Genomic DNA, 27,468 nt, shown 5'->3' with positions numbered 1-27,468 from the left:
CTGCTTTCTTTTTCTGTCTTCACCCTATCAGGTTTTGAAGTTTTAAAATCTGAGTAATGTGATTAAAGCCATAAAGCAACAAATGAATTCAGTCAGACAGAGGTCATTTCTGTCTCCATGTCAGCCTCTAAGATGAGTCTGACATCTCCGAGCAGACTCATTAAACGAACTCTATTAGATTTCACAAATCTCTCCGCTGCTTGTGGAGGGAGAGGGAGGGAGAAAGAAGGAGGAACACAGCAGCACTTTAAAGGAGAGTAGGAGGAAGCTCGCCCCGTCTGCCTAATTAAATAGAATTTCAGCATAATAAGAAGGCCTGGATCAATAAAACAATACCACAGATTAATTCTGTGACACACAAAGATGCCCACTTGTGTGCCCATTAGACTGTCAACTAAAGAAGCCTTGCTGCAGTATTTTAGGCTGCAGTCTATAGCTTCCTGTGGGTTCTTTAGTTGATTGTTTCCCCAGGAGTCATTTAATGCAAACCGCACAGGTCAATGCTGTTAGAACTGCTTACCCATGTTTTTCCGGGACAGCTGCAGCTAAGGTTACATCAACGAGTGTCGATTCGATTGTTTACAGACAGCAAATAATTGTGTGTTCATACTTCACAGCTCTAATGAGCCTCTATACTGCAACTTACAAAACCTTAACACTACAATAGAATCCCTTTTAATCTTTCATGCCTTTAATATATAAATAAGGGGGCAAAGGAATACTTAAGCCTTATCCTCAGGCATAGCTGAGGGTAAAAACTACAAATTTCCCTCCAGACAGTGTTCTCTCGACACCATCGAAACAGGGTATGAGAAAAGCTCTACATCAATCATAGATACTGATCTGCACAGGAGCAGAAGTTTGCACTGCACACTCCGATATGCAAACGTTATTTTCTTAAATAGGATGACCTCACTGCGCAGAATAAATAATGTCATTGTAGGCCCTCCATTGAGCAAAATGACAAATGTAAAATAAAAAGGTCGTAAACAAATCTAAAGGATATCAATTTGACAAACTACCCTCTACAAACACAGAGTGAATTCAGGGGGAAAATAGCCCCCATACATCATACATTGTTGAGATAGAAGGTATTCTTATTGTGGAAATGTAATTCTCTGTAATCTGTTTCCATCGCTCTTCTTCCAGGATGTGATCTCCTCCCTGCAGGACCGCCTCTCACTGCGCTACATTGAGCACTTTGCATTGGTGCTGGAGGCAGGTGGTCTGGACCAGAATCAGAGGTTGCATCTGCTGCAGGACAACCAACCACTGACACATGTAAGAAACACGGGAGGATGAATGAGTTTAAGAAATGTGTGAAAAACTGTTTCAACTCATGAACACTTTTATGAATATTAAATATGACAAAGCACTGTTTAGTTTCAGTTGAGTTTGGTTATGTCAAATGTTCCAGGGATGGGGAATCTGTGTGGTGTGCATGGCTCAGTTCTGTCTGAGATAAACTGGCAGCCATACTGTCAGGAAAACTGGACAGCAAGCCGGGAACTCTCATTTTATGGGCATGCAATCAATACTCATAAAAGTTTAAATCAAAATAATTTCCACAAGAAGTCAGATGAGTCCGATTGCTGACACTTAGATTTTGGATGCAAATCACAGTCTTTGTAGTTTCATCATTTTCAGCGCTGTCATAATTCATATTTATATTTTGGGATGTTGGTTGTCAGTTTGCGGCGCTATATTTCTTGCATTTCATCAGTTGGATGAAACTAAGTCTGTACCCACTTTCCAATAAATTGTGAACATACACAGTGTTGCAATGTTCACATGTAACTGCCATGTTCACATACAGAAAATGTGATACTTGTGATTTATGCCGAAGATGTAGGTGGCTACAGTTGATACTGTCGTGTTCCCTTCAGGTGGTCCATAGAACGTATTTCCAAGGGATGAAGTGTCTGTTCCGCATCTGCTTCTTCCCCAAGGACCCTGCGGACCTGTTGAGAAGGGACCCTGCCGCATTTGAGTACCTCTATATTCAGGTAAAGTGCTGGATTACAAGGATGTCATTCAATCTCATGACACTGTTGGAGAGCTACCTCTTCAAAGAACAGGGGGTGTCAAGAGGAGGGCCAATGATTAAACGTTCCTTTAGGTATATAATTTTATTTACTGTTTCTATTAGATTATGTATATCTTTGTCTCCTCTGACTGATATTAGAGTTATAAAGGTTGCATGAATCAGAGTTTGTTATAAACACAGTGACCTTGTTGTATGCTCTATCAGACTGATTGCATTTATCACGTCCTAACAGAGTCGGAATGACGTCATTAAGGAGCGCTTTGGCATGGACTGGAAATCTGACATCACGTTACGACTGGCTGCTCTTCATATCTACATCACTGTGTCCTCCGCGCGTCCGAATCAGAAGATCTCTCTGAAGCATGTTGAGTAAGTGCACAAACTGAATTAGCTTTCAAATGAATTAATGAGAAATTACAGACAAAAAAAAATTATGTATTGCATTTTTACTTCATTAACAATTCCATGTACCATACCAGTGAGTCCCACGGTGAAGTTTGTTCATTCAATAATGTCTAAATGATTAATAATTAATCCCAACTGTATTAAAAACTCAAATTACTCAAGGATCATTTTCCCTGGGTCGTTGTGAGACAGGGAAATCCATTGCTTTGTGAAATTACATCTCTCCCTCAATTTGCTCATTTGTTCTTCAAAATCTCAACCTAACAAGTAATGAGTTTCTGCCATCATGACCACAGAAGCAGAACAGACCTACTGTGCTTGTAATAGGGTGGCCGTGTCAAGCCAGGAGTCATAAAGGATGTAGGCTCACCTTGTCTTCCGTTGGGACTAAAAAAAAAAAGCTTTGTCCTCTCAGTTGGGACACATATCCTGGACTCTGATTAAGTACTCCACTGTTGTTTTTTTCCCCTTGTGTGTATATTTCTGCCATCTTTCCTTTTGTTCTCGGTCACAGAAAAGAGTGGGGACTAGAGCCTTTCCTTCCCCTCACTCTGCTCCCAACAGTCAAGGAGAAGAATGTGTGCAAGAGCCTGTCTCAGCTGCTGAAGACCTACCAGCATCCACCACCATCAGGCAACAAGGTTTCTCCCCATAAAACATTCAATTGTTAATCGTCGCCATTTCCATGGCTGAAATATTAGCAGTTCATTATGTTTGATTTTACTGCATTTGGCTATATTGCTATTACAACACACTGCTATGCACTGTAAATGCATAGAGAGCCCTTTCCAAAGTGCAGTACCTTTGATTACTATTGACATTAAAATCAGATTTTGCTGCTTTATAAAAAGAGATTTTAATTCAGTGTATTTGTTGGTTAAGTCTGCTTGATAACTAGTCCTTTATCTTAGGACAAGCCCTCCATCTCTATAGATGTAACTGTTGCATAAGACTCTACGATCAATATCTGTGGCTCAACAGTGCCCCCTAGAGGACATAGGAAGTGCTTGAGGAGGATAGCACTATTAAAGATGAGCCTTTCTTGTTTATGATTCTGCCTACAGGTCCCTCCTCTCCAAGGAAAGCTGCAGTACATGCGTGTACTCAACGACCTCCCACCTTTTGGCGGAATACTGTTCCACACTGTTGGACTGGTAATCAATTTTTTTGAGTAAAGGAATATCTATTCTACATTATTCCTTTTCCATTTCCTTTCCTGTCTTTGAAGTTGTGCATGTACCCACACAGCATGCTTACACTTTTTAATACGCGATTTAACATTTTACAGATATTGACTAAACTGTGGTTTTTCAGAGGTATAATGTGGTGGTCCAGTGAAGTAAGTAAAGAGAAATAATTGTAAACCTCCTTTGTTCTCCTGCAGGATGAGAAACAATCAGCTACGACACTACTGGTGGGTCCTCGACATGGCATTAGTCATGTGATTGACCTGAAAAATAATCTCACCACCGTTCTGGCCGAGTTCAGTAGGGTTGCCAAGATCCAGCTCTACAGAGAAAGCCAAGGAGTGGCTCGTGTGGAGGTGTCAATCCACGAGGCAAAGGTATTACAACACAGTCTCTACAGATACACAGTACAGTCACATCTGATGATGAGACACTCCATTTTGCAGCAGGGAAACTATGCATTTTGCTTGCTATCTCTCTAGAACTGCAGTTTCCATTTCAACTTTATAAATGATAAAAGTATGATTACAAAACCTTTCAAATGTTTCATACATTATATTTTATCAGCTCATTACAAAATGAGCAGGCAATGCTCATTGCCTGCCCCCTAAATAGTCTCCTAATTCCCCTCCCTCCCACCCTCTGCAGCCCCTGGTCCTACTCATGGAGTGGCCTGATGCCAGTAACTTTGCATGCCTCATCTCTGGCTACTACAAGCTGTTTGTAGACCCTAAACGGACCATCTACTTCCGGACCCCTGGTCAGTCTCAGCTGACCAAGGCAGGTATGTTAGAGGTCTTCTTTACTTGTAGAGGTTAATTTTGAACACATTAGGCAATATACAGTACATCAAATATAAAATAACATTGTTTACTTAAAAGCTTAAGATGAAACATTCATATCACACTTTGAAAGTTATAGTATGTAAGTGATTGTGTCTCTCTGTCAACATCATACAAACTGCATGTCAGGCAATATCTGGAAATCATTATATGTTCCGTGTACATGGACATTGATTTGCTTCTTCATTGGCTGAAACCATTACCCGTAGAAACCAGGTTATCCTGGAACTACCATCCCATGGCGCCCTCTGCTGTCCTTCCTCTCATCACAAACTTGACTCATTGGAATAAGATACTCCATTCTCCTTAATATAACAGTCTGGAATTTTACAGTGAAATATACTTTTTGCTGTAATCATAAACATTTACTGTTCAAACGAACAGATCCTCTGCCATCTGCTTTCTCAACTTGTAGCCCACTTAAAAGAAAGGACCATCATACCATCACATTCCACCAGAGTCTAACCCTCCTACCTCAAACAAACCTCAACTTACAACATCCATCTCTGAAATTACAAATAATCTCCATGTGACCACCAGCTGTCGTCTCTGCTTTCCCATCAGGATCTTCTCTATCCCCACTAGTTCTTAACACCTCAAACTCTCCACTGCTCTGACAATTCTATCCCCAGATTACAGAAGTTCCCACCATGCTCATCCACGTTCTGGGGCAACCAGCTTGCCAAGTGGAGGGCGACGAGGGGACGAGAGGGAAAGCTCACACAGAGACTCAGGGTCTGCAAGGGCTCTTGTTCCAGCAGAGTCTCAGCATCTAGGCCTGTGTCATGTCCACCTTCGAGAGCAACAATTCCAAGAACTCCAAACACGTGCCGAAACTGAACTCGACATCAATGAGAACTTTATCTCCCAGGAGCCCCCCGGGCGGCCCCGCACCAAGTCAGATCCCACCCAGCAGAGTACGGAGGAAATAGCTGGGGTTTTAGATTGCCCAGAAGTGGAGAATGCAGGATTCAGAATCCGAGCCCAAACAATGAATCAATCTCAGAAAAACTCACGATACTTCTGTGACTCCTGCAAAGCCAGGCACAGGGCAGAGGGTCTGACAGCAGTGAACAGTAGTGGGAGCTCGGGGAAACACTGCTCTAGTGCTTGTGCCTCCCGAGATGGAGGTGCTGTTGACCTCATAGCCCTACCACCACCAGGGAATGAGGAGGAGGACGAGACAGATGGTGGAGGAGAGAAACTGCAACCACCACCACCTGCTATTGCTGCCCCCCCACCTGGCTTCAGGGATAACAGTTCAGATGAGGATGACACAAAGAGAGGGAGGAAGGCTCGAACCAGTGCCAGCACAGGGGTGGCCTCTGGGAAGCTTGCCCAAGCCAAGGAAGATGTGCCTGTGACACTGATCGATAATGTTTCCACGAGAACAGTCCGAGATCATGCCCAGGAGCTTGATGATGCTCTGGTGTCCACCTTACAGGCACTAGAGGCTTTGGCAGCCTCTGAGGACTACCCCCATCACCCTCAACAGCCAACACAGACTGCAGGTCAACAGCCTCAGTCATGCCATAGCCCACATCTCACACACAGAATTAACAATAACACTGATCCGATAAAATATTATGTTTCTATCAATCAATATTACACAGTACATTTGCAGTGTATCATGTTTTTTAATATTAGGAGTCTTACTACAATCTCCTTGTGAAATTCCAAGAAAATCCTGTTATTTCTTTATTTGATGGTAGAAATGCACGCACATATAATCGCTGCAAAAACTACGTATTATTAACAAAAAAGGTTAAAAAATACAGGCTACCTATGATGCTGAGGCTAAAATTAAAATGAGGCTGATAACATTATGGACTGTGGTTTTGCATAAACTAACAACAATAATAGCTTATTATTAGACATTGCAGTGTTTCTTAAAATCATTTGTGGATGAGGTTTGTCCACTGGTGCATAATTTGCAGTCTGGCAAAGTGTTGTAAATCTGATCGTGAAGAACAGATTTTGGCGACAAATTAGTTATTACAAAATTATTTCATTCGTTTTGTGATCAGGATGAATCCACTCAGTTGCAAATGTCTGGTTTGATAGCCGCAGTAAGACAAAATATAAAGTGTTCCTATTTCTATCTTGTTAATATTTGTCGTTACTTGATTATCATAACAGTGTGCTGTGTTCTCCTCTTCAGGGCTGATTGTCTTAGCTGCCATTACACCTGAGTCATCATTGGACTCAGGCCATGAGACCAACTCCTCTGAATTGGCAGATGTATCTGAGATGGTGTCGGCTATGAAGCAGAACCAGAACCAGGCCTACCTGCTGGCTCACCATATCAACAAGGAGCGTATCCTCTGCCGCCGTGACTTTCCGCTGGCTATCCCTGGTTGCACAGCAAAGACCATTGGAACTGGGGCCTTCTCTGTGGGCCAGATTCGTGCTGGCTGTCCACCCAAGCAAGTAATCCTCAGCAAGACTGTTCCCTTTAAAGTCAGTCCCAGTCAAGACTCTGCCGTGCTCAGTGTTGTGACAGAGCAGGGGGGCAATCAAGACACTATTCAGACTGAACAGAAAGCAGAAATAAAAGCAAACTCTGAGTCCACCAAAGCAAACACCTCTGATACCCCTTCTAAAACACCCGAAGAACTTAAAGTATCTGATGCTTCACAGACAGCCCAAGTCAGTAAAGATCAGAAGTTATCAAACCCTTCTGGGGAGACATTGAGCCAAAATCTCTCTGACGGCGTAAAGGGAAAGACAACAGCACCTCTTAACAAAGACCCTAGCAACAAAGCCTTACCTATCCTCCTGCCTGTGGACAGAACTGCCTCCGCCAAGATTTCTCCCACTAATATGTGCCAAGATGCCAAGACTGCCTCTAGTGAGACCATGAAGCCTTCAAGCTCTTCAGAACTTCTACAACTTGATGACCTTTTCTGTACATGCCCAGTACAACAGGAGCCTGGGACTCAACTAAGACTTAAAGACCCACAGGTTCAGAAGGTAGTGGTGTTTCAATCCTCCTCCCCCACCGATGATGAGCGTCTTCGAGCCAAAGGCCTCCAACTGGCTAACAGCAAAGAAAATGCAGTGAGAGTAGGAGCAGATCCTAGTTTGGCAAAGCCCAGTCCTCAAATACAGACCAAGTACTCCCCTCGTTTGCCTGTAAAAGCAGAAAGAAAAGAAGCAACTGAAAGCAAGGCTGAGGGTGTCCAGGGAAAAACGCATCTTGAGTCACAGAAAGGCCCAATGAAATCCTTACCTATTTTAGATGATCCAACAACACCTAGCCTCTCAGTAGATAAGGTCTCCACTCTCCCAGCCAGAGACTCAAAGAAACAAGGGATTGGTAAAGGGAAGTCCCAGCGCACTGCCCCTTTCTTGAGCTTTAGAAACCTTCTTTCAGCTACGTTTCCAGCAAGAATGAGAAGAGAAACAGATGAACGAAGAGCTCAGTTGCAGAAAGTCCGTCAGTATGAGCTAGAGTTCTTAGAGGAGCTGCTGAAACCCAAGTCATCCCAGGGAGAATTTTTGCCCCAAGGATCCTCACCTGTGCCCTCTGGCACTCCATGTGCCTGCCAGCTTCGCACCAGCCCTGTCCTAAAGGCACCAGGTATTTCTAGGGAGCAGCGACGCAGCTGTGACTGTAAGCGAATGTGCAGAGGCATGCGTCTCCCTGACACACCAGTTGGCACCACAACAGAGACCCAACACAGAGGCAGAGAGAGACCTATCTCGAAGACCCCCCCTGCAGTCTCCAAAGCCCCTCACACTCAAGGTGCTACAAGAAGACCTCAGACCTTAGAGATCAAGACCACACGAATACGCTCTACCAGTCTTGAGTCAAGAGAGCCAAGGGGAGAGCATGGTTCCTGCTTGCCCACCTGTACTTCTCAAACGGATTGCATGGGAGGTCCACAATATAAGAAGCTCCAGAGGCGCTATAGCATTGGAGAGCTGGATAACAGCACTAGCACACCTGTCTATGCTGAAGTAAAGCCCAAGGCCAAGAGTCTGGAGAAGGAGATGGAGAGAGTGCGAGCCACTGGGCTGAGGCTCCCTATCCCAATTGAGCCAATCCATACTCATTCTCACCAGGCAGAGGGAAAGGGGAAAAAGGGTGTGTTTTTCATTCAGGGAGAAGAGCTACTGCGAGAAAGTAAAGATGGGACTGGGGAGGTGCTGCTGACCCTTCCCAGTGAAGACAGTGATGACAAAGATAAATGCTGCTCATTCTGTTTCTGCTACAGGAAGTGTGAGGCTGCAGATGAAAGCAGTGAAAAGGATGAGCTGTCATACTCTATACCCCTTCAGGTTCTTCCAGGCATGGAGCTTGATTCACGTACCTTTCCTGTAGTAAGCAAAACACTCCAGGTTCTTAATGCAGAGGACTGCAGTGGGGAGGAAGAGGAGGAGGAAGAAGAGGAACCACAGACACAGGAGATTGACCTGAGAGCCTGTAGTACACTGGAGGGGAGCCTGGCAAGGGTACAAGCCCTACAGGGCAAAAGTTTCAGCTTGCCTGATGGTTTCCTAAATGCTCAGTTGGATGCTAATGAGTTGCTAGCTATCCTGCGTCAGTGCGCTAACAGCCCGCAAGCTGAGGGTGAGGCTCGTCTTCAACCGTCACAGATTTCAGAATACAAACAGGAGCTGGCAGTACGCTTTAAAGAATTCAGAGCATCTTGTCGGCGTGTGGCAAGTGTTGAAAAAAGTCCAACACGTATGCTTGCTGTTGTCACCGCCAGCTTTCAAGTGTTGTGTGAACTAACTCAGACTTTCATCAAATTGGTCAGAGGGGTTCGATCGGAATCCCAAAGGCTGCAGCTGTTGAGAAAAGTTGAGGAAGTAGCAATCAACTACACTTTGCTTCTGCGGGCAGCAGAAGAATCAATGGGACACTCAAGCAGCTTGCCAACAAAGACAGTGAGCCCTCAAGTTTCCTCCAACACCAATAACATGAGCTCGCTCACTCGACCCATTAAAACTCTGCCTGCCCAGTAAAAATAAATCTGGCAGGGATGTAATCAAAACAGTCCAGAATGTGGGTGACTACTCTATCCAAATTCATTATTTGTTTATTGTTTACATTTTTTACAAGTCATGCAATGAATCATCTTCAGTAAAAATTGCAATGCAGCTGTTCCATCCATTGTTTACAGGCCCTGAGGTAGCCTCGTGGATCTTGTTTTGAAATATAAAGATACACCAAACTAATGCACAATGGAATAAGAACCCTATAACAGACTGGGTGATACAGGGCTAATCACCTCATATCAATATTCACAATATACATAAATTATTATAGTATAATATTTTATATGTAATGTACATTTGAGTTGTGTCTACTTAGCAAATAATATAAAGTTTTGTGAATAAAAAGTGAAGAATATATTTGAAATGTATTGAGTTAAGAGAACTATAAAGATTATAATACATCATCAGAAATAAATGTATGCTCTGGACAAAAATATTTCAGAGATCTCGTCAAGTAGCGACTTTGTTAATTGCGTAGTCCAAAGCGTTGGTTGGTTAGATGGTGATTTGTGTGTTTGTTGAATTTTCTAACTATTGTAAAGCAAAATGGAGATCTCTCTTGGCTATGTTGACTGTGTCTGGGGTACTGAAACAAGAGTGAAAATTTAAGTGACAGTGTTGGAAAACGAGAACCGCTGAAAGACGACATTTTAAACCATACTGATTGACGGAGGCCCGTTCTCTCACTATAATAGAGCAGGTATGAAAAATGCCTGCTCAGGGCAGACAATGTAGCAGAGACTCAAGTCATCGTCTTAACCACTACACAGAACTGAGTGTCTTTACCTCACTCAGCTGTAGAGAAGGAATACCCACACTGTACTTAATAACGCACAGAGTGTATTTTACACCATCACTGATCCATGGCTCACTTGCATCTCACCTGTCGTGAATAATAGTTTTAAATACAGCCATCCACTTGCAAGTGAGTAAGCTTATAACTAGAATTTTGCACAACCTCTGAAATTAGCTCTGAAGTTGAAATGTATCTTTTAATGTTTGATTAAGTGTTTTTTATTCACTCTGCTGCTGAAACGCTCACTTGAGTCCACACCACCAATTTTACATGATTCATCTCCTCAAAGCTAAAGCTTACCCGTTTCAAAGGATCCTTTGTTTTTAATTCAGGTTTTCAGATACAGTATAAACAAATTTGCTTTCTATGTGCTGTTATACATTGTGCAATCTAGCAAATATATAAGAAACACACAAAGTAGTTTTCTATGTATTTTAATAAAACTAACACATCTGTTTCCTGTCTGAAATCTCCTTTGTGTCTCATCCTCTTGTTATTCTTGGAAATTAATCACGGAGGCTTAGTAGTTGTGCTGGCCTAACATGTATACCGGACATACTGTTAAAAGAAAGTGCTGTTAAACTACATTTAAAATGACTGGGCTGCCACACTTAAAGAAAATATATGTTTTAGTGCTTTTTCTTGCGTAACTTGTATTGGTCCATTTTTTGGAATACAACATGGTACTCCAATGTTACTCAAAGGTTTGTGAAATATTGTATATGATGTTAACATCCAACCTGACTCAAGATATTTAATTATTTAGTGGTAATAAACTAATTTTAGGATACTGAAAGCCATACAGTGTACAAACTGGCAAATGTTTCACATTTTACTTACATAATTAATCAATGGGGGATGAAACAAGTACTATATATGTCTTAGTAATGCTGTAAATTTGAGCTTTTTTTAACTTAATTTATATTTTGAGCTTTTATTTTTAGTTATAATTATGGCTTTGTGGGACAATGTGACTGTTCATCAATTTAGCAATATAGCCAACTTTACACTGGAAGTTTCACTGGAAGTTTCTACGGAAAGGCAAGAGTATCAGTGTTATTGCACCTATTCTTGATTTCAGGACATATTTATAGTGTTTACAAGCACTCTCTTTTAACGGTCTGTTCTTAGCTGTTGATGTGGCATTTTCCATAACCATATGCAGTGTTTTCTCTCTCACTGTACTGCATGTTTTGCCTAACGTACTAGAATTTCAGGGGCAGAAACTTTGATCATTGAAGGTGATGATACTGTTTGTACAGAACATTTTCCAATTCTCAAGTGGAAAACCAGGCAAAATGAAAGGCCATGGTGGCAATATGTTAATGTTTTGCAAATTATATACAGTATGGAAATGTATTATTCTACACTGTAAATGTAAATAGTAAGATCAAAAATTTGAGAGAATAAGAAACACTTTTAAAACATTACTTGTAACATTTATCCAAACGCTTCACTATTTTGTAAAAAGGGAAAAGATAAAACATGTCTGTAAGGTAATTATTTATAGTAGTGTAACATAGAGACTAATAGCAAAACATATATTTTATGAGTATATGACGAGTATAAAGCATGGGACATGTTTATTTTTATAAACCAAAAATATCAATGTTCTCTCATCAGCACTTGAACATTTTAACATTATGATGAACATTTTTTGTGGTTGTCATTGTTCAGTTGCTTTGTTAAACTGTGTGGATATGTCTGTGTTTCATTCACACGATGAGCCCGCCATGGCTTAATCCATTGTTTCTTTATGTGCACCTGTTCATTCCTGTCTTTATTTACTGTCAATGATCTTGTCGTCACTGTGGTCTTCTGTCTGTGTACAAAGTTAACTCATGTTTTAAGAGCAATAAAGTATATTATATAAACTCTTTCAGAGAATTTGGAAATGACATTGCATGCAGTAAACTTGCCGTAGGGACAGGGTGTCCATTAGTATGCCTTTAAACAAACAACGTCATATGGAATTATCTGGAAACGTCTCTCTTGCTGCTTACTTCTGTGTTTGCTTAATTAATTTGCTTCTGTTGACTCAACAGTGTAGGCCTCACTGACTAGACACAACACCAACCATTGACATTAAAATGTCTTTGTGTTGTTGCCATTTGAGATAGATCGACTTAAGATTTTAATTTTTTTGTTTCGTAGCTAAGTATCTGAAGAGCAGATCAAATCTAAGCTAACCACCAGCCAGGGTAGCCTCTTTGCCAAAAACACTATGATAAGGTTATGCTGGAAAGAAGAAAGATGGTCGTGTAAAAATACATACGTCTGTGGTTGTTAGAGATTTGTAACACTCCTACTTTAACACGGGCCACTGTCATAGATATTAACTGGCTGTGTTCACAAAATACACTTTCACATGACACAAAGGAAAGGAAAAGCACAGGTGTAAACAATTCGATTAATCATGGCTGAATTCAATTAAGTTGTTTCAGTGTCAGAGGGAGCCTTCGTTAATGTTATTGACACCTGTGTTTTCCCTACTATAACAAACTGTCAGACTATCTGCTGTGAAAAAGGTATACACTTACCTATTTTACTGACTGCATTTTGGTGGTGCATTCGGGGACCTCTGCCCAAAGGAAAGATTTAGCTTTAAAGACAACACAAGGGAAATGTGTTACCTCTGGATTATGTATGGACGTGGAGTATGGACAGGCTTAATATCATATATTGAACAACATTAATCTCACATTAAGTTAAAATGGACAGTGTCAAGACCATATGCACTGCAGTGCCTTCATTAGCCATAAAAGGTGATGAATATCCCAGAAGCCCACATTTCCATAATCCTCTGTTTAAGAGCAGGCGGGGCTAATACCACCTTGTAGTGTACACTTTGCGTTAGCATTAGCTGTTTATAAACGTTATGTTAAAGCCTTTATCCATGTTATCATGTACCAATTCATAAAATATCTTGTTCAGTTGAGGAAATGACAATGTAAAACCCCAGGACAAGAGCTCGGTGTATCTGTTAAACGATGCATTAACTCACTTTGGGTTTTTAATTCTCATTGTTTTGAGTAAAAGCTCAGTAATGACGAGTATACACTGATATACCACCTAGCTTGCTTGACGTGCCCCTGCTCTCGAGAAGAGCTGCTCTTGGCTCCCCCTGGCCGGAATGACGTAATCGCGGCGGAACGTAAGTGAAAGCGTGCGCGCCGCCCCGGGAGGAAGAGCGGCACGCGTCGTGTGGGACATAATGGTGGATAGGTAGGGAACACACTTTAGCTCGCCAAGCGTAGCTCATCAACTGTTGATTCATTTCCAGTTGTTGTCTCGGACTCCTCGCCCCCTCAGACTCGACAGCAGCTCGCTGCCGCTGCCCCCTTCAACTGAAAGACGCCCTGGATCGCAACAAAATGCCGAACATCAAAATATTCAGCGGTAGCTCACATCCGGACCTGTCGCAGAAAATAGCTGACCGCCTGGGGCTCGAGCTGGGGAAGGTTGTTACCAAGAAATTCAGCAACCAAGAAACATGGTGAGTTGTTTTTAGCTGACGTGGTTACCTTGAAAGACATGTAATGTCAGACGCATAGCTACCTTGCACGCAAATGTTGTAGCCTAGCGACATGTATTTAATTAGAAACGTGGTGTCACGATGGAATTGGCGCGCAGGGTTTTTAGGAACTTGTAGTCCGCGCATGGCTGAAGATGCTAACTGTGAAGCCTGGCTGGTAATTCCCTGAGCAACAAGGCGACATTGCGTCAGCACATTAAAATGATAATGTTATATATCACATACGATATTGAGAGATGTTCTGACTCCGCCTGCTGCTCTTTCCCCCCCTTAATGTGACCCTTCACACGCTGACACGAGTCATTGTTTACCCTGTCTCATCTATCTCCTCCAGCCTCCATGGTGTGTTAACTCAGGTACTAAGTGGTGTTTGTCTTGTCACCTCTCTCCTCCCTGGCAGCGTGGAGATAGGGGAGAGCGTACGTGGGGAGGACGTCTACATCGTGCAGAGTGGCTGTGGTGAGATCAATGACAATTTGATGGAGCTGCTGATCATGATCAACGCCTGCAAGATCGCCTCTGCCTCCAGGGTCACGGCTGTCATCCCCTGCTTCCCCTACGCCCGGCAAGACAAGAAGGACAAGGTGGGGGTGAGGGATATCTGTCTAATTACTTCTGTCATGCCATTTGCCATCCCAGCATCATGACAAGAAGCCTGCAGCCATGTCCATCAACAACCGCTCGACTAAGCATTTTTTACTTCCCTCCTCTGTTTGTTTTCCTGTCCCCGGCACTGTAGGCTTTGCTGAGTCAGCCGCAAGTCACAACCCTGTAGATTTTGAGTAGCTGTTTGCCTGTTATTTACTTTCATTTCAACATTTTGATCATATTGCATGAGTGGAATGTTTTTGCATGTTTAAATACCTGATTTAAACTTGTCAATTTGTGTGATGCAACATTGGATAGTTTGTTACATATAGTAATCTTAGTATTTTTCTTATATTAAAAGTCATATTGCAGTTGGGCCAAACATATTCATTTTGGAACTTTTGCCTCTATGTGCTTAGTTTTATCGTGCTACATACTGGTGATTTTTGGACATTACCCATCTGAATATACAGTAAATATTAAAAGGATCAATTGTCAAATGGAAAACGTTTTTATATTACTATTATAGAGTCTAAAAGATTGTGATATTTGACTGGTATTATTTGACTAAATGGCTATGCTCTCAGTTAAATGTTATTTTTAGAAACGAGCCATGCTTGCCAGTTCACTTATTCCATGTGACTGAAGAGATCTATTTTCACTGCAGAGCCGTGCTCCTATCTCTGCCAAGCTGGTGGCCAACATGCTGTCGGTGTCAGGTGCAGACCATATTATCACTATGGACCTGCATGCATCACAGATACAGGTGAGCAGCTCAAAAGCAGACATAAACAGAAGTTTGAATTCACCATCCTGCCATTAATCTGTCCCTTCCGCTGTCTTTCTGTTTTACTCTCTAAATCCATCAGTGCCTGATTTTGGAGAAGCTTCATTAGAAACCCGGCTGTCATACATTTATATAGATGTCAGAAGGACAAAATATACTAGCCTTCCAATAAACGTCTTTCCAGTCTGTAGTATATGTTTATCTCCTGTGACCCAGCTCAATTTAATATTTATTATCTTTCTCCAGGGATTCTTTGATATCCCTGTTGATAACTTGTATGCAGAACCAGCGGTGCTTAAATGGATAAAAGAGAACATTCCCGAATGGAAGAACTGCACTATCGTCTCACCCGATGCAGGAGGAGCCAAGAGGTATGCTAGTACAGCTTGCCATAGGTGTTCTACCCTTGAGCTTACCTTCACCAAATCTCATCCAGAATTTACTTTAGATTAAAAATGTGTTTCCTTTGCTTATCTCTGATGAGACTCTATTTTGGCGGGTGCATGTACATGCTTATCTACTGAGGCATACACACTGGCTCTAACTTGTTTACACTTTCCCTTCACAGGGTCACCTCAATAGCAGACAGGTTGAATGTGGACTTTGCTCTCATTCACAAGGAGAGGAAAAAGGCAAATGAGGTGGATCGCATGGTTCTAGTCGGAGATGTGACCGATCGGGTTGCCATTCTAGTTGATGACATGGCTGACACATGTGGCACAATCTGCCATGCTGCTGACAAGTAAGCCCCTTTATCCACCTTTTTGTGGTACTTAAGATTTGAACTGTCCAGCCTAAGAAAAGACTGGCTACTGTGGTTACGATGACCGAATCTGTCAAACTAATTTAGAAGGAGGTCAACACTGAATTACATTTAAAAGCCAGGATCTATGTAGTCATATTTTATGTAATTATACTGTTTTTCTCCCTTTTTTTAGACTAATTTCTGCTGGTGCCACCAAGGTGTACGCCATATTGACCCATGGCATCTTCTCTGGCCCAGCCATCTCACGTATCAATAATGCCTGCTTTGAAGCTGTTGTGGTCACCAATACAATCCCTCAGGAGGAGAAGATGAAGCATTGTCCCAAAATACAGGTCAGGATTCATCTTCCACCTCAGTTATACGTAAGGTTGCAACAGGAATTCAGTGTAAAAACACATCCCCATAATTTTTCTGATGGTAAACAAATCCTCCTGTCTAGTTACATTCACAACATCCCCTCTCTCTCTTCCTCCAGGTTATTGACATCTCCATGATCCTCGCAGAGGCCATCCGTAGAACTCACAATGGCGAGTCTGTGTCATACCTGTTCAGCCATGTCCCATTGTAACGAATAGTGTCTGCTACATCCACTTAGTGCTGTTACACCAAATAAGAGAAGAGGGAATTCCCCCAACCCAAACACCATTAGCAAAATGATCTTGCTAACTAACCATTAAACAAAAGAATGAACTGTCATGTCTGTTACTAATGTCCCCTCCCTCTTGAGCAGTGTCCCCTTCATGTGCTGGGCACCAAAGCAATCACAAGCTACCAAGTTAGGCCAGCGTATTTATTGTACTTGGGTAAATAGATGTTTATCCACTGTGAACGTTGTTCCTCCCTTTCCCAACATATACTTAGAGTTTCTTTTGACTATTTAAGCTTTCCAGGGGTCATTTCAATCTGTCAACAACTCCTAGAAGGTATCACTGGTCAGGACAAGTTTAAAGCTGTTACATTGCTTTTGTTACAATGGATGAGTGAAGTTTTTTTTGTGTGTGTGTGTGTGTTCCTCTTGTATCACTCTATTTGACAGATTATAATTAATGAAGTGAATGTGTATTGAACTAGTTTACAGTGCCACTGAAGCTCCACTCAACCAAGAGTGCCTCAACAGTCTGAAATGTCAATAGTCTATTAAAGTCAGTAAAGTCTCTTATCTAATCTAAATTTTCCTCTAGTCTTCGCCATCCCCTTCCTCCTGCTTAGCTGTTTTTAATTTTTCACCGAATGAAGCTCTGTTACGTGTCTTACCAGGTTGTAGAAGATGTTTCAGCATGTTTCTTTCAACTCTTGAGGTGCCCTCATTGAGTGGGGTTTGCCCAGTGTCCGGGGGGTTACCCTTCAAGGTTCTGCATTTTGTTTGAAGGTCTTTCTATAGAGAAGGGTTTTTAGTTTGGGGTCTCTGCAGGCTGGAGCTTCCGCCAGAAATGTTCACCTGCTATTTTATTTCATTTCATTTTTGTCTTTTTGTATGTCTGGAGGAAGGATTTGTCATTTATGTGCGTACTCCAAACCGTCTTGTTTTACATTTTCAGATAGGTGAATGCGGCAATTATCAGAGGATGCATTCTTAATAAAAATAAATATCCTCAAAATCTTAAACCTAGCACTTGCTGTTATTTCTTGCATTAATACACCACACATAGGCTGGTCTGGCTGTCTGTATTCCCTTCTGGGATTAATACACTTATCATAGCAGCAGGTACATTCAAGTACAAATAATAAAAAAAATACAATACAAAAAACAGGCTTAGAAGTAACACACAAACGTGATCAGATAACGTTTTTTTTATCATAATTACTTATTGAACAGGAACAAAGCATAATTGTTCCCCTAGATATAGCCACAAGCTAGAGGTAGAGGCTGCCAATAAGGTGATGTCATTCATATGTATTTCTGCACTGAGGGTGTATTTTAACTGAGGCTGTTTAGTTATTTGCTCTGTATTACATGGGCTCACTACAGCATTTTTGCCGGTAAGTCAAAGTTTCAGTAGTTCTGCCACAATTTGATCCATGGCTCTGAAATAGCATTTAGACAATAAGACTGAATTACGATTAAGTAAGTTACATATTTAAAATCCAAATACATTTATGTTATTAGACACGTAACCTGTATTTAAATGTGCAAAGTAATAAAAATCGATAATACGATAATAAAGATAAGATACTAAAGATACTCGTACTGTAAAATGACAGGTAGGCCTGTTGTTTCTCACCGAACACACCCTTCTTCCAAAGAAGACACTTCTGGATGATTGATAAGCAAAATAACCAATCACAGAGCACATGACGTCGACCGTCTTGACCAATAGTTATTCTCTAAGAGGCGGGACAATAACTTGCACCGGCAGATTAGCGCACGGTGCATCTGTGATCTTGATGCTCGTACAAACGGCGGACGAGGTGTTTGACAGATTGTTTGTCTTGTGTTCGTGTAGAAAACGTGTTGTCATCGTTTCTCGACCAATGAACAGTAATTAACCCTCTAATGGACGCACGAGCTGACTTCAGCTTCCAACAATGAGCGGAGGAAAATCAAAGTAATAAACCGCGCTGTGCATTTTCCCTTTTCTGCCTGGCGACAGCTCTCTTGGTAAGTAAATTGTATCTCTTATTTGTCTTCTATTGTGTCTGTTTACGGGCAATAATTCAAATTTTTGAAGTGTAATAGATAGATAGATAGATATAATTTATTGATCCCAAGCTGGTAAATTCCGTCGTAGCAGCAGCATTATACACAGAGACAATAACAACATAATGAAATAAGAGGAACAACCTAGACATATCAAATAGCAATAGAAAAAAGTAACATACAAAATGTATAAAAGTGTATAAATAAGCAGAGTAATTGTAGTGCAAGATAAGATATAAGGTGCGGTGAACAGATTGTATAAAACCAAAGTGCGTAGAGACTTTGTGTTATGACCAGAGTTTTAGCTGTTATTATTGTACAGTGTGATGGCATGTGGCAGGAAAGATTTCCTGTTTCTGTCCCTTCGACATGTCTTTTGCTGTAGGTTTATTCCATGTCATTTTAGTTCCATCTCGTTTCAGTTTCAGTATGACCGTCCTGACACTGAAATGACTTGTGTTTCAGTTTGTAAATCAGCTCGAGGATGACAGGAAGCCCTGACCATAAACAAGATGAAGAGGGCCACAGGGACCCCTTGGCTCGTTTCCACAGCTATCTGCATGGAGGGACCTCCAGCCTGCTCTCCACCCTCCCCACCCTCGTCGTTTTCCCCGTCTACAAAACTGTTTTCCGTCAACAGATCCACAACACCCCGGTTCTCCAGGCGGTGGGACAGCTCTACAAAGAGGGTCCAGTGAAGCTCTACAGGGGCGTGGCCCCACCATTGGTGATGAGGACCCTGAATGGCACGCTGCTCTTCGGCCTCCAGGACACCCTCCTCCACCAGCTCTCCCTGTCATCCCAGAATGTCACCTCTGCCCAGCCGGCTCTGGCTGGGTTTGGTGCAGGTTTAGTTGAAGCTGTGGTGTTCACCCCCTTCGAGCGTGTACAGAATGTGTTGCAAAATGGCCAAAACGACCGTCATCTCCCCACCCTGAAGAGTGTTCTGGTCAGGCTGAATGCACAGAGGCTGGCGTCAGGGTACTACAGAGCCTTCCTGCCCATCACGGCCCGCAATGCTGTGGGCAGCGCCCTCTACTTTGGCCTGAAGGGGCCCATGTGTGCTGTGGTGGCAGGACAGGGGCTCTCTCCAGTGGTCTCCTCCTTCATCTCGGGGACGCTGACCTCCATGGCAATCAGCCTGGCTCTCTACCCAGTGTCTGTGCTGGTGGCAAACATGCAGGCACAGGTGGGAGGGGATGTGAAAGGGGTCACTGCTTGCTGGAGGATGCTGTGGAGTTCTCGGCAGAGGAGTGTGACGCTGCTGTACCGAGGAGGTTCTCTGGTTATTTTGAGATCATGCATCACGTGGGGAATCACCACAGCTATCTATGACAGGCAGCAGAAACTCTCAGGGTGAAGAGATACTGTTAAAGTTTTATTATTTACATTATTCCAGAAAACTGTTCATGCGGCCAGTTTATTTAGCATAGATTTTTCTTTTTCTTTTGTTATTTTGTATTTGGCCCTCTTGTGTTTGTCATCACCGTTAACTCTCAGTGAACAGCCGAGTTTCTGTTTCAACACACATTCATCACCATTTAGTGCAGTTGCCATAACCAAAAGGCCTTACTCACAGCAGACACATTGTAATAATGGGAAAAGCAAAGGTGTTACTAATTACGGTAACTCTGGCTTAACCGTATTATGGGGATAAAGAAAAACATGATCCATCAGCTGGTTCAAATCCATCAAACACTGCCAATTTTGTGTCTGAAGATACAGGTGAAAGGCACCACTTCAGGGACATAAACCAAGTATTTATTGAGTACAAAGACTAGTTTGTGCATTACAAATATAAATAAGGTGCTAGGGAATCAACGGTGCCTTGAATTTTATTGTCTTAAAGGGGAACTTCACCAATTTTAGCCTACTTCTCAATGTCATTTTAATCATCAAGGAAAGTCTACTCGGCCTGTGAAACAGTTGTATAATGTCGTCTGTGGCTTTAAAGGGAGCTTTCCTTTTATTCAAGTATTCTTGGCCATTGTTTGCCTTTTTAATGACGTGGTATAAAGAAGCTATTACAGAAGGTGGTGGAGGAAGAATTGGGGAATGACATGAGTCAGGGAACTTGAAACTCTGAGTTTCTCTCAGATTGGATTTGTTTGCTGCTTGGTTCTATACATGGGGCACACCGGGGTGCTCTACAACTTTTAACATAAAGACTATATAGAAAATTGGAGTATGTATTTTGTAAAAGATGGTTCTTTACCAGGCATAGAGGACATAACAATAACAGTTTAATCCATGTTTTTTTGGGCTGGACCCAAGTGAGGGGACTTAATAAGGTCAGGATATCTTGATTTTCATCATCTGTCTCTTGGGAGACTTCATGTCAGTGCAATAGTGAATCATTGGAGTTCCCCTTTAAGTGCACGGAAGAGGTCGATGCATGTTCAAGGTATAGTCAATGTGTTATTTCTTTTTATGTCTGATTTAAACATTACATATGCATATCTGGTATGGAACAGCTGATAAAGGATGTAGTGCCTCACAGCAAGAAAGTTCTGGAGTTTTTGCATGTTCTCAGCATGTTTGTAGACATGCAGATTATGAAAACTAAATTGTAAGCCTACATAGCGCTGTATTGCACATTAACCCCATCCAGGGTGTAGCCTGCCTCTCAGGGTGCGTGGGACAGGACCAGAGTTAACCAACAGATGTAATAAATAACCTTGTTATTCACAATGTAGCCAATTGAATAACTGTTATCTGACTGTGAAAGAAGATATCAACTGCCTGTCTGTAACCTCAACATATACCTGTGAGATTAACACATAATAACAGTATGATGGTTAAATTGCACAAATCACTGTTTCCCCCTCAAAGTGCATTAATAAATTAATCTCATCAGTCGTGCTTCTGAGTGCTGTCCATCACTTTCTTTGCTGATCTCCTGCTCTCCATGATGGATTTAAGAACCGAACCATGTCACGCCACGACTTGTCCACTGGGCGGCGCTGTGTGAGAAGTAACAGCATGAAATCATCCACATCACGATATAAAGGGATCTGTTCGGACACAGCGGCCGCGCATTCCTCCTCTCAGGTACAGGGAGGGGAGTAGTCGTTATTGCGACACTGCACGGCAAGAACGGGCAGCTGTGGCCAAGAGGCAGCCTGTCAGATTTCAAGGGGCGGGGCCATGCATCCAGCGCGTCCAATTGAAAGTCTTCTCCTGAACTGCTGGAGCCAATGAGAGCCGGAGCATCCGTGTCTATGTTGGCGTGCAGAAGGGCGTGTTGGGGCTATTTAAACCGCTGACTTTGCCCAGACTACACAGACGCATCTTCACCTGCAGAGGACTTCCACACCACGCGCCGACGCACCAGGTAACATGATCCTCAAGCGCCTCTGTTTATTTACTCGTGCATTCAAAAAAATTAATGACACGCAGACATAATAAACGTTGAGGAATTATCTCTATTTAGGCTAACACAGGCGTATAGGTGTTATGCAACATTTCTTCTGCGGGCCGTCCAGCCACTCCAACATCACTGTTTAATTTGTGGGGTGTGTGGAGATGCCTGGCAGCGCTGCATTCCCCCTTCGCGCAAACTGTCTCCATACGCGTGACTTCATGAGGGAGACCTGTCCTAAACAAGGCCTGTGACGATATGCTTACCTGTCACGTCCTCGCTGTGATGTTGAACTCGTTTGTCACCGTGCAGCCCTTACTAAAAAAAACAACAAAAAAAAACAAAAAAAACGCAGGCTGTCTGATCTGTAGGTGTGGTCCAGGTTCTAGTTATGCATTCAAATCTTTACATAGAACAGATCAGATAAGAATAACTTAACTGTCCAGCCAAAAAAAAGGAAAGTTGTTTTTCTCCAACACAAACATTTCCACAAGACTAAAAAGCAAAAGTAAGAAATGCAACCAAAAAAAGGAAAAGTGCAAAAAATGTACCAAAGTTAAGATTATTTATGATGTACAATGGATGATTTCACAATAATTACATTATATCATTGTTTTCTAAGCATTGTTGCCTGAATGTGTCCTTCACTTTGATGTTGAAACTCCTGAAAGTGGCCGAACTTCTTTACATATTTTATCTGCTATCTGCTGGGTAGTTTGTAGCTGGTTACATTACGCATTGTTAAACTAAACCAGCAAAGAAACTCGTAACTTGAGTAGTCAAATATATGTAGTAAAGTTTGTTTTGTAAGTGCCTTAAATTAGTAGAGGAGAAATATAAAGTAGCAGAAAATGGAAATACTCGAGGACGAGCACCTCTAAATTGTACTTAAAGTACATTGCATGAGTAAATGTACCTGGAAAACAAAATGTTATGTCCTCATCAGTGAAACACTTCATTATCCTGCTGTGCGTTTCACATTTCCCTAACCTCCTTAATAACCACACATAAATGCAAAGCAGTGTACAAGTGCAGCATGTTTAACTCTAATAACAGTGCAGCATAACGTGACACCACACAAGCGCCGTTTGTTCATTGTGAGCAGGTGGGTTGTGACATAGGTGCATGTTGATTCTTGCGACTGCCTTGCATAACTCTGGAGTTCAGCCCTGAATTGTCTTCCTTAACTGAGGCGGGGCTTGATTTCTCTACCTGTATGGGCACGTCCTGGAGACAACATCTTGACTGATGGAACAGATAATGGTGCTCTCCCATGCATTGTTTTGACATTTTCCACAGGCCCTGTTTATAGTAAAAATCTGTGTTTCAGTTTGAGTCACAATTTTCTGCTCTCCACTTCTCTGCTCTTCTCCATCAGCAAAATTCCAAAATGGGTGACAAACCGGACCTGAAGGAGGTGGAAAATTATGACAAGAAAAAGCTTAGGAAGACGACAACGCAAGAAAAAAACACCCAACCAACCCAAGAGAGTGAGTATTTAAGAGAAAAGATGTGGGCTCTCAACACCAACAACAACAAATAATCTCTCATGCACCAGGTTTCCTTTTTCTTTTTTACCAGCTGCTTGTTCTTCATAGTTTAACTCCTCCCCGCCTGTCATTATGAAAGACAACTGCAAACACTGTAGTACAGATTGACTGCAGGTTCACACCCATCTACCTGTGAACTCCTCCTCATTTTATGGTGTGTTAATGGGGAGGTCCCCTCGACATTAGCACATAAGCAGTTGGTACTGTTGGTGCATGTCGGACTTTTATAAGTCTTTGACTGTGAATTTTCTCAGGCTTTGCTTACCGTGCTTTCCTACCGTGTAAAGAAGACTGTGTTCAACAATCATTCAGCACAATGTCCAATTTGTACCTGAATTCCAAGCATTAAAATTGAGAACATGCAAGTTTCATAAGAAGAAATAACAGTTACAGTTGAATTCATCAGCAGTGGCTCGCAAATATGATAGATTCACTGCACTTTGCCACTTCAGCCTTTCTAAGTCTGGCAGACCTGTAGCATGCCAAGGCTAATATACACATATAAACATGATTGTACAGCAAAATAATAGTTGTCCATTCAAGCTGCTTTTTTGAAATGGATACTTAAGTTTCTTAAGTTACTGTGCTACTATGCTGCTGCATCTACCATTATCTTGTTCAGAAAAAGACACATTTTAAATGAATGATGTTTGTGCTAAATTGTATTTATTTTATTGAAATCATATCTTTATTCATTTCACAAGTTAACCATTACTCCCTTGCCTCAACACATTGTACATTTAGTTTCATGTTGTACATTACTGCTAAAATCATAGTTTCATAGAAACAACTCATCTCTGTTTCCATCTGTCTCTCTTGTGATCCCACAGTAATTGATCAAGAGAAGAAAGCCATGCAAGAGGCAGGTCAATAAAAACGCACCTGCTGTGATTCCTCTCCCTCAGTCCTGCCCTGTCACTTGCTCTTCCTATTAGGAATCCTGTCCATCATCTCCTCCACTGCCTCTGTTTTCTGCGCTGCCGTTTTTGATAGGAAATGCTGATGCTATGGAGAAAGATCTGTACGCAATCCTAAGATAATTAATGCAACTGATGTATTTATCATGCTGCTGATCGGGGCAAGATAACAATTTGACCAGGTGTAGGTTTTCGAAAATCATAAATAATTGTATTAATCGGAATCCATGCTGCATAGTCAATACCACCATAAGTATGCCTGTAAATGGTACCATTCAAGACATGTCGGAAAAATGACAAATGAGATGATATTTTTGCTTTAATAAAAATGGATGTGTTGAAAATGATTGTGTGTATTTTTTCTTGCTAAACCATCTCATTGATTCAAAATGAATTTGAACAGATTTTATTAGGTCAAGATGTAATGTAACTATTTGTCAACCATGAAAAAAATTACAGCATGTTTTCCATTTTCCCTCCCCTGGCTTCAGGCCAGATGTTGGAGTTAGAGTAGTTTGAGTACACTGGAGTGTCTGAGATTTAAGCTGGAGAGGTTTATGAAGCTCCAGAACCACAAGAATGTATTATTATTTATTTAGTTTTTAGACTTATGCCAGAAACATAAAACTGCATGTTAACATAAAATCAAAAAATGTGACAAAAGACAAGATTCAATCTTGAAGTAGAAACCGATTAAGGTCACAGGGTTCAAGGTAGACTCTATTGTCATTGTCTTTATATACACTACTCAGTATACTGTGGAACAAACTGTGCTGCTTGAGTGACCATTTTTGTGTTCACTATCATAGGAAAAGGTTGGCTTTTTGTCAAAAATAGTGCCAAAATATCTGTGACTTTTAATGCAGCTATGGCTGAGTAGAAGAAATGTCTCAAAAGCCTACTGCGATGTCAAAGTTTAATTTTTTAGTAATAAAACTGTGATCCCTGTTTTGTAAGCCTGCATGTTTAGTTTGCTCTGAGCTACATACACCTAGCAGCTTTTTTCTGGAGAAACTTTGGGTACTGGGGTTCACATGGATGTTACTTAACATGCACCACACACCCAAACATCATTGCAGACCAAATACCCGGCCCTCATGGCACCCGGACTCCCTGATGGGTGTGCCCCCCCCCAGCAGGACTATGCTCCCTGCCACATCAGAAAACTCAGGAATGACCCGGGAAACCAAGGTTTCCCAGCAGAATGTTGCATTGAAAGGAGATGATCAATGTTATTCACTTCACTTGTCAGTGGTTTTAATTTTCTGTTTGATTGGTGTATATGGGCCATGAGATTAAAATGGTTGAGTGAATCCTCCACACCCAGTGAAAACTTCCCCCATCTACAGTTACAACAGGTCCAAGCCTGCTGAAGAAAAGGGAGTGGATTAGCTGCAGGTGTTGCACATACCACACTGCCAACATGAAATATGGCTTATGTACTTTACACATGCAGGGTTGTCACATTTATGATGTGAATCTTGCGTCTTTCCAGTATGAATGTGCATTTTGGAGCCACACTGAGGAAATAGAAATGCATGACACAGATGAGTGGCTGAGCTTTTTTTCCACAGACTATGTGCAGATTGCTTCAGATAGCGCAGGCTGTTTTTTTCCACAACGAGCCCGTTGAAACACGCCATACGGCAACATGCAGGTACCTGAGAGCTCGGCGTTGGTGGGAAGTTATTTACCAAAATCATGAAGTTATGCAGGTGAACAGTCTCCCTCCTGTTGCCTGTCAGGTGATCATGAAACATGAACTGCTTCTCGAGGGCACGATAGTTTTTAAGAATCTGCAAACACTGATGGCATGCATGTTTTCTATTCCAGTGACCTCTCAGGATCAGGCTTGTCTGTGCGCTATGACAACAGACTGGAGAATGTAGCGCCAGGGGAGAGAGAACACACGAGGACACGACTAAAAACAAAGGATGTAGTCACGTACAAGGATCCAACCTCAGTCTTCTTAAAGTCAATCCCTATTACCAAAATGTATAAATGTGATTCATGCAGTGGTAGTGCATACTGCTTATTAACTGTTCCACCTGGGCTTTTATTGGACTCTGTGTTCAATCCATGTGTTATATGAGCCTGCATAAACATTGTGATAAGCGCACATGATTATTGTCTCTTGCAAAACAAGTTAGACAGGTTATTTTAGCAGCATCATTACTTCCCTAAGTTGACCAACAAAAATAATAGACGGAATTAAACTGCATGCAGCGCCCACAGTACAACACAACACAGCCACTACCTCAACCACAGTGTGCAATAGCTTTTTAGCACCAGTAACAGTGTTGCTACATGAATTCATACCACAATTTAGTCATTAACTTCCATGAGCAGTCTCACTGTTCACTGTTTTTGCATGTACAGACAAATTGTAGTCAAGCATAAATGACTGGCTTGTATTCAGCCCAACAGTTGGGATTTCCGGGCCCACCTATCCAGCTGTGAACTCCAAGGTCCCCCTCCAACAGCTGATAGACTGTTGAATTCATATCATTTGTGGAGCAAGAAGCTTGGAAAATTAACTGCTGAGTTAAAAAAAAAAAAAAACTCAGCAGTTTTTTCTCTGTGAAGTCTGAAGCATTTATTCTAAGATAAGACAAGAAAGGACTTGATTCATCCTGTAGGAAATTGTTGTGCCAGAGATTGCTGCAAAAATGTATGGTACAAGACAAAAACCAGTAACAACCAGTGGGTTCCCAGTGGAGTCACACACTGTGCCCAGTTTAATACAATAAAGAGGATTAAAGGGGCACTGAGTCGTTTTGGAGAAGACATCAAACTCAGAATTGTAACATTTACAATGTTAATGAGGTAATAATACAAATTCAGACATGAATTTTTTTTCCCACAACTGAATAAACTAACTGTTCTCAGAGGAAAATAAGGTCCCCTGAACACTGTTTTGAAGCTAGAAAGGTGGCAGGGTCCACCACATATGAATACAATGTTGTCCTTTAAAGTCAGTTTGAGATTCAGTTTATTCAGTCATACAAAAAGAAGAAAGCTTGTTTATTTAATCAGTTAAGG

The 27,468-nt window shown here is 41.8% G+C and overlaps 4 protein-coding genes and 1 long non-coding RNA gene across 12 annotated transcripts in view; 4 read left to right on the top strand and 1 right to left on the bottom strand.

Moving 5' to 3' along the window:
* The window catches only part of frmpd3 (FERM and PDZ domain containing 3), a 94,749-nt gene extending 83,992 nt beyond the window's left edge, over positions 1-10,757 (top strand). For 5 of the 6 annotated variants that reach the window (XM_030395578.1, XM_030395580.1, XM_030395579.1 and 2 more), the window contains 9 exons: positions 1,150-1,281; positions 1,887-2,006; positions 2,280-2,416; positions 2,967-3,093; positions 3,517-3,606; positions 3,837-4,016; positions 4,288-4,423; positions 5,114-5,992; positions 6,643-10,757. In XM_030395578.1, the coding sequence (XP_030251438.1) occupies positions 1,150-1,281; positions 1,887-2,006; positions 2,280-2,416; positions 2,967-3,093; positions 3,517-3,606; positions 3,837-4,016; positions 4,288-4,423; positions 5,114-5,992; positions 6,643-9,455 (4,614 nt within the window). In that variant the 3' untranslated portion in view covers positions 9,456-10,757. The remainder of the gene's footprint in view (positions 1-1,149; positions 1,282-1,886; positions 2,007-2,279; positions 2,417-2,966; positions 3,094-3,516; positions 3,607-3,836; positions 4,017-4,287; positions 4,424-5,113; positions 5,993-6,642) is intronic. The other variant, XM_030395584.1, reaches the window with a different exon arrangement.
* On the bottom strand, positions 619-13,414 carry LOC115568365 (uncharacterized). Of its 2 annotated transcripts, none has more exons than XR_003981377.1 (3): positions 13,289-13,414; positions 12,825-12,886; positions 619-1,272 (listed from the first exon to the last, which is right to left on the bottom strand). It is a non-coding gene; the product is annotated as an uncharacterized LOC115568365 (long non-coding RNA). The 2 variants fall into 2 exon arrangements; XR_003981376.1 differs by lacking the exon at positions 619-1,272 and adding an exon at positions 1,831-1,961.
* Positions 13,415-13,453: 39 nt separating this feature from the next.
* Positions 13,454-17,565, top strand: prps1b (phosphoribosyl pyrophosphate synthetase 1B). Of its 2 annotated transcripts, none has more exons than XM_030395585.1 (7): positions 13,454-13,780; positions 14,220-14,409; positions 15,075-15,173; positions 15,441-15,565; positions 15,763-15,936; positions 16,133-16,292; positions 16,436-17,565. In XM_030395585.1, exons 1-7 carry the CDS (start codon positions 13,659-13,661, stop codon positions 16,526-16,528), a joined length of 963 nt encoding a protein of 320 aa, XP_030251445.1. In that variant the 5' UTR covers positions 13,454-13,658; the 3' UTR covers positions 16,529-17,565. The 2 variants fall into 2 exon arrangements, with proteins under 2 accessions (XP_030251445.1, XP_030251446.1); XM_030395586.1 differs by having other exon boundaries at positions 13,455-13,780; positions 14,220-14,403.
* Positions 17,566-18,300: 735 nt separating this feature from the next.
* Positions 18,301-21,454, top strand: LOC115568364 (solute carrier family 25 member 53-like). Its single transcript, XM_030395587.1, has 2 exons — positions 18,301-18,559; positions 19,064-21,454. The coding sequence occupies exon 2, from the start codon at positions 19,083-19,085 to the stop codon at positions 19,956-19,958; it is 876 nt and encodes a 291-aa protein (XP_030251447.1). The 5' UTR covers positions 18,301-18,559; positions 19,064-19,082; the 3' UTR covers positions 19,959-21,454.
* A 159-nt stretch (positions 21,455-21,613) lies between these two features.
* tmsb1 (thymosin beta 1) lies at positions 21,614-24,773 on the top strand. The gene is made up of 3 exons (XM_030395577.1): positions 21,614-21,932; positions 23,338-23,449; positions 24,340-24,773. The coding sequence occupies exons 2-3, from the start codon at positions 23,350-23,352 to the stop codon at positions 24,381-24,383; spliced, it is 144 nt and encodes a 47-aa protein (XP_030251437.1). The 5' UTR covers positions 21,614-21,932; positions 23,338-23,349; the 3' UTR covers positions 24,384-24,773.
* Positions 24,774-27,468: the final 2,695 nt, after the last annotated feature.

Source organism: Sparus aurata, chromosome 18 (genome assembly GCF_900880675.1).
Source record: "Sparus aurata chromosome 18, fSpaAur1.1, whole genome shotgun sequence".
NCBI lineage: Eukaryota > Metazoa > Chordata > Actinopteri > Spariformes > Sparidae > Sparus > Sparus aurata.
The sequence above is the reverse complement of the archived record's forward strand: the minus strand, read 5'-3'. Positions and strand labels throughout refer to the sequence as shown.